General features: G+C 41.4%; 1 protein-coding gene across 1 annotated transcript in view; it reads right to left on the reverse strand.

Annotated features, from left to right (window-relative positions):
* LOC101720845 (uncharacterized) overlaps positions 1-4,918 on the reverse strand; it is a 42,155-nt gene extending 37,237 nt beyond the window's left edge. Inside the window, 1 exon segment of the mRNA XM_013070372.3 lies at positions 4,592-4,918. Within this exon segment, the coding sequence (XP_012925826.3) occupies positions 4,592-4,810 (219 nt within the window). The 5' untranslated portion in view covers positions 4,811-4,918.
* Positions 4,919-7,158: the final 2,240 nt, after the last annotated feature.

A 7,158-nucleotide genomic window follows, 5' to 3' on the forward strand; every position in this document is an offset into this window, starting at 1 on the left:
TGGACAAGACAATCTGAGTATCAAGAGACCAATGTACAGAATTAGGTGGGATGAAGCAACATGCTATGAATTCTTTAAATTACTATGTGCTTAATACAACTGTATTTATAATACCAAAAAACTATAAATTTTACAAACATCTGCTAGAATTCCTTCTGAAAAAAAAAAGGATAGTGTTACATTTTTCAAATCTTAAAAAAAAGTAAAGAGCTATCCTTTCCCATTGTTTGGAGCATGCTATACAGTTACAGTCATTTAAGCCTGAACTTCAGACAACATATAAACACACAGAATTTGTAAGAAATATAAAGAAACACATTTGCTTTAAACAGCTTTGATAAGGCTGGAAGTACAAATCAAAAGATGTGATTCATTATTCCTTTTTGGTGGTAAAATGGCCCATTTCATACGCCAGATGAATCTGATTTTTGCATCACAAACTTTCAAAGGTGCACTCTAGGTAGATTCAAGAAAAATTATGAAATAACTAAAATATGGAAGAAAGCATAAAAAAATGACTTACTGATCTAGGAGTGAGGAAATTCTCAGAAATAAAACTGTAAAGCCATAAATGTTAAAGTGACTTTGAAAAGATATAAAAAGTAACAGAATTTCTGTTCAGCAAAGAAACCACTCAGTGAAAGTAATATGCACATGGAAAAATAACGAGAAGGTATTTTGATTCTCTACAAGTGATAAATACCCAGAACAACAACAAAAAGATTTTATCAAAATATAAACGTTCATCACAGATAGAACATGATATAGGCATATAATTTACAGGAGGGCCTAGAAATTTTAAAAAGCATGAAAAATGGAGACATAAAAGTGAGAAACATGAAAAGCAATTAAATCTCACTATAAATCAATGAAACTTAGAAAAAGTCTAGTGTTGGTTGGTGTATATTTTGGCTGCTTTTGCATAACTGGAAAGGCAAATAAGATGTTACGGAGACAAGTAGTGGACACCTGTCAGGAGTTACATGTACACACAGCAAGGCAAATAAACTGGAAAATAATACTGAGTGAATTAAGTAAAATGCAAGATGAACTCTCTAACATACTCCTGTTCTGGCACACTAAAAGTATATGTACCTGAGCCAGGGTACAGCGCAGTGGTAGAGCACATGTACAGTGCTCATCAATCTCTGGGGTCTATAGACAGCACAAACAACGTGCATAACGCTATGGTGTATAATCCAGTAGAGAAACAAGGGCTCAGCAGTGGAAGAAATACACACCTGCAACAGGGCTGTTAAGCACAGCATTAGAGATATTTGGAGGCACTGTTTACTTCTAATAAGGGCTGTCCTGTGTGTTGTGTGACACTGATCAACATGCTTGACCTTTACCTACAAGATGCTACTAAATCTTGCTCATGCTCTGTCATTACGCCAAGAAGCTGAGACACATCCACATGTTTTCTAATGTACAAAATCACCAATGCCTGAAAACCACTGACTTAGCAGGTACAGTGGACACATAAGCTCTTGAATGAGAAGGTACCCAGAATGGGCAAACCAGGCCACAAGAACTGCTGAAACTCTACTTGATGCTCTATGATGACACCCACTGAAAGATGTAAAGGCCAGACTGCAGAGTGCCTTGAACTGATGCTCTCTGCTTTATCTCAGCTGTGCCTTTTCTACAGGCCATTCCCATGGGCTTCCTCCATGGAAGGGCAGCAGGGAACTCAGGAGACACCTAGGGGAATTTCAGGGATCACAGTCTTTGCTTACTGAACATGTTACAAAAGCTCATTGTCATCTTTCCTTGCAGAGACACTAATCACCCACTGCAAAGGGGAAAAGTCTTCGGGGTGACAGTGCTGGACAGACACGCCTTGAGAACATTAAGGCAAACCAGCATAAAAAGGCAGTTAGAAGGGTTCCCAGAGTCAGCATAAATTAGAACTAGGAATGGAAATGCTTTTTCTTCAGCCTTGCATATGCTTGGTGTCTTGTGTTCAAACAGCTCAGCCTTGTATCTGTTCATGGAAAAGTTCTATCTTATCCCCTTGTCCTAGTGACACAAGCCAGACAGGATGACCAGAGTGGGGCACTTCTTTATAATACAAAACAAACAATCCCCAAAGCAAACCAAATAAAAACAAGGAAAAAAATCCCTAAAATCCAGAGTTGTGTTCCCTTTTCCAAATAGCAGTCATACCACCATTCTCCTATTTCAGTTGCTCTGGAGAACCTGATTAGTATAGCATGCAAAGCAGGAAATAATCTGATGAGTACCAGGTTCTACAGAGGACTTTATAAAGAGTTGAAGGAATAAGTCTAGAGACACTACTTAAATTAGAAAGGAAAAAAATCTTGATCAATCCAAAGGAAGTTAAAAATAAAATGTAGTGAAAATGCACACAATATACATGATCAAGCAAACATCATTGATAAGCCTTGGATTCTTTAAACCTGCTCAACACACTTACCTTGATCTGTATTTGGGGAAATTTATGTAACACAAAGCCAAATTCATGATAAAATACTATATATCTCATGCAATTTACTGAATCCAGTACACTGTAAATCACTAGCTGGTCATCCTTGGTGTCTTGCTGCTGACAGAGCAGTGACTCATTAACAACCTGTACCATTGTACCATGTACCACTTGTGTGAAAAAAGAATAAAATTCAAAGCTCAAGTTGGATTTCCTCTGAATAATTTTTCTTTTCTTCTTCAGTACTGGAGGACCTGTTGCATATTAAAGAAGTTACTCTTGGGTGGAGAAGCATCCCAGAATTGTTACTTCATACTGAAACAATGTCTTCCTCAGTTGTCAATGTTGAGGCTTGGTGGTGCAATACTCCTGTCTCAGTCTGCCCGGTAGCTGGGACTAAAGGTGTGCACCACCATGCTTCGCTGATTACTTTACATAAGCACTGATATCTTGTTAAGTCGTGGTGATTAAAGAACCCCAATCTTAAACTGGCATGGTGGTACATACCTGTTATGCCAACAGTCAAGGAGGTAGAAACAGTAGCAAAAGTTCACCCTGGCCTGGGCAACTTAGTAAAACCTGGTCTCAAATATTAAAAAAAAAAAAAAAAAATTGGGGGTTGGGGATGTAGCTCAGAGCAAAATTCCTGATTTCACTCCCTGTATAATAAAAGCACCATGCACACCTTGAAACTTTTTGTATCATCCTGGAGAAACTTCTTCCTATTTTACTTCAAAGATGATGTTCACCCTATTTTTAAACCTCCAACAAGGCCAGGCGGTTTCCTAATTCCCAATCTTGCCTCAAAAATGACTAGGTGAACTGATCAGTAGTAACAAAAGACAATTATCTCTTACTAACTTCCCCTTCGTTCTTTAGACCTGTGACCTCTGAATTGCTCTCAGATAGAGCCAGCACACAATCCTTCCAAAACCCCCAGAGAAGATCTTCTCTGTTGCAGGTGCTCAGACTGTCACTTCTTGTCATTCCCTTCTCCACCACCTCCTTTCCACTCACCTTTGCTCTGTCCTACCTGGAAAACCCCTTTTGCCTAACCATTGATATGCCTGTACACCTTCCATTTGGGGCTCTGGCCCCACACCTACTCCTTTATATAAAGTCCACCTCAAACAGCATTTCAATATTTTAAAAATGTCCACAATCAAGTCAAGAACTATGGCCATTAATTAAGAGATGACACCACTCTCCCTTTCCACTCATACGCATATCATTATGTCCCTGCAAATGCCCTAATTCAATGCATTTCTCAGTATAGGTTTAAATGGCAGTCCCTTCTGGAAGTTGTTCTGAGCAGAAACTTTTTTTTTTTGTACCAGGGTTCGAACTTGGGTCCTTGCGCTTGTGAGGCAGGCGGCGGAACCACTGAGCTAAATCCCCAGCCCAGCAGAAACATTTTTACCTGTCTTTGCTAATACATTAACATCCCCTCTATATTTTTCAGCCTTTTACACTCTGTGGAAGGCCTCACTTAAATAGTCCAGTTGTATAACTGTGGGTAGAGGTCTCACCTAAATAATTAGGATGATTTTTTTTTTTTTGCTTTGTTGTAGAAGGAGCCCAAGGAGTTCACTGTGTGCTTGAAGATGGTCCAGCACTGAGCTCATCACCAGCAATGTTAAACATTTCTTTGAATCCTCATGGCCTTTATCAACACCTATCACGAGTCTGGCAATGCTGGGCCACAGTGGAGTTTAGGAAGTTATTATCAATTTTAAAAAGCAGAAGTCCGAGGAGACCAGTTGTGTGTATAAGACGCTGCATCACAATCATTTATAAACTTCAGATTCTCCAGGTCTGCTGGGGGGAGAAACGAGACCAGGGACCTAGCACGCCATAGCTGCACCCAGCTCAACCCACACCCGAATCAAGGTCTCCTCGAGGCCCCACTGCCCAGACTGGCGGAGATGCAGCGATGTCTGGGGCTGCCCAAGACCGCATTCTGGGCTGGCAATGTTGCAGTGGGGACAGCACGCTGGGGACTTGGAACAGGCCCTGCCCGGCAAAGGGCAAACGAGACAGGGGCTGATTCAGAGCCAAAGACCGGGAAGACCTTACGACCTGCAGCTAAGCAGGGAGTCTAGGGCACCAGAGTTGGTTCTGCCACTTCCATCCAGACCTCACCCCGATGCCATCCCATCTCAGGGCTCCCGTCCACAACGTCACCATTGCGTGGCGTGAGGGTCGCCCAGGGTCCTTCCGCGCAGCCCGCCGCCGGCAGAAGTCCCCGAAGAAAGCGGCCTGGCCAGCTGGGAGACTCGCATCAGTTTGGCGCCATGACACCGGAAGAGCCCTGCTATCTCGGCCCACCTGATTGGACGGTTCGTGCAGCCGCCCCTTCATCGCTGATTGGCTCCTGCTCCACTTCCTTTCGGCTGAGCCAAGAGTGAGAAGAGAAACAAACCCCTGCCTGCCTGAGGGAGCCCAGATGAAAGGTTGTTACCCAGGGACTTCTGGACCAGGCTCTTCCCCGTGATGTCCGTAATAGCACTTCAGCAGTGTACCCCATGCTTTTCAGAGCTGGCCCTGTCTTCTTTTTTTAAAAAGTGTTTAATTAGTATATCCTTCCAGTACATAAAGATTACATGCACTGTGGGAGTTTGTACCTGTACCTAATATATCTTCATCTTTTGAAAATCCCTGTTCCCCTCTCTGCTTCACTTAGTCCCCTTTCCTTTTGCCCAAGTTCTATCTCCCTGTTTCCTATTATCTTTTTGTTCTTGTTGTTCTTTATTTATACTTTGGGTTTTTCTTATAAGAGATACGAGGTGCCAGCACCCACACTTTAAAGGAAGAGAGTTCTGACTCATGGTTTTTAGAGGATTCGGTTCCTAGTCAGGTGGCTCCAAGACAGGAAGGGCATGGTGGAAGGGGCTGGACAGAAGACAGTCGCTTATGCCACAGCAGCCCTGGAGGAGAGAGAGAGAAGGAAGGCGTTGGGACAAGAACATGGTAAACCATTCCGGGTCACAATCCAAGTAACCCACCTCCAAGCAGGCCCCGCCTCCTAACAGAAAGTCAGCTACATGTAGCACTCTCATGATCCAGTCAACTGCAAACACAAGAGGCTTCTGGGGGACCAAGGGCTCAGGTGCAGGTGTTGAGTGGAGGTGGGTAACGGGCAGCATTAGGAAGGCTCCTAAAACACCTACTTTTTCTAGTGTATGCAATACAGAACGTAATGACTTGATAATGATAGAGAATGAATGCAACATTCAAAATCAAGCTATTGTTTTCCCTGGGCTTCTCTTTCTGAGAAAATGACAGATATCACTTGGCTGAAGAAAAAAACTCTCTCCCTACTTCTGAGTATTTATCTTTTATTTTGTACTTTATTTATACATTGGGCTTCTTATATAAGAGAAACCATGGTATATTTACACTTTTGTGTCTGATTTACTTCACTAAATATATACTCAGGGTGCATATATTTTCCTACAAATGACTCGTTTATCCTTCTTTATGTCAAAGTAAGACTCCACTGTGTATAAATACCATAGTTTCTTTATCCAGCCATCTGTCATATATGTCTGACATATAGGCTGATTCCCAGATTTAGGTATTATGAATTGGAAAGCACTCACCTTCCGAGTGTATAACAAGGTATTGAATGCAGGCCTGGAACTTTGGCATTCTTTTTTTTTGTTAGTACCAGGGATCAAATTCAGGACCTTGTGCTTGGAAGGCAGGTGGCAGAACCACTGAGCTAAATCCCTGGCCCTGACATTCCTGCTAGAGCAATAATTGTGGTCTTCAGGATACATATTGTAAAGCAGGTCGGGAAAATGCAGAAGGCTAGAGAAGTGAAACGGATCCTATAAAATCTCATGGGTTATTTTGATTTTGCAAAAAAGGAGGTCAATGAGGACAAAACTAAAACATGGAGTGCTAAGTGAAGATGGAAAGTTATAAGGCTGGATATATTATTTTGAGAATATGAAACTCATTATGGATTGGGTTTTATAGCAGTCAGCTATGGTAGGTAAGTGAAAAAACTTGGCCATCTTGAAATCTGTTACCATTTTTTGGAAAAGAAATGGGAGAGAGGAAAGGAATTTCATTTGGACATATTTGCACTGGGCTGACTCTGAGGTTGATACTTGCCATTACACTGTGCAGATTCTATGCATTTTCTCTGGTGACCTCTTGAACTGTCTCTTAAATATTCTTTTTTCTGTGTGGACATGTCCTGTATGGCAATTTTGGCCATGATTCTGGGACGAACCTCCTCAAGAAACAAGGCTGGATAACATCAGAAATCATTTTATAAGCATGGAAAAGATCTCTCACTGTGTCATTTACCTTTTAACATTTGCATTTCAAGATCTCAAAATTAAAGGTGGTCGACTTTTTCCTTTCTTTATGAATGTTTTGTGACCAATTAAGATCATGACATCTACAGTAATAGGATTCTTTTTCTTTCCTTTTCTTTTTTTTTTTGCTACCGGGGATCGAACTTGGGTCCTTGCGCTTGTGGGGCAGGCAGCGGAACCACTGAGCTAAATCCCCGGCCCCTTCTTTTTCTTTTTTTAAAAATAGGATTATTTTTCTAAAATCTAAGTGCAACCCTTTGGTTAGATTTCTATCTTCAAAAAACTCAAATGTTATATTATATGTCAGCATATAAATAGTTGCGGGAAACAAGCCATATAGAATTCATAGCAATGCCGAACATACACTATAACCTCATG

Source organism: Heterocephalus glaber, unplaced genomic scaffold (assembly GCF_053883595.1).
Source record: "Heterocephalus glaber isolate CG9 unplaced genomic scaffold, H.glaber_assembly_v1.0 deba00000678, whole genome shotgun sequence".
In the NCBI taxonomy this organism is placed as follows: domain Eukaryota; kingdom Metazoa; phylum Chordata; class Mammalia; order Rodentia; family Bathyergidae; genus Heterocephalus; species Heterocephalus glaber.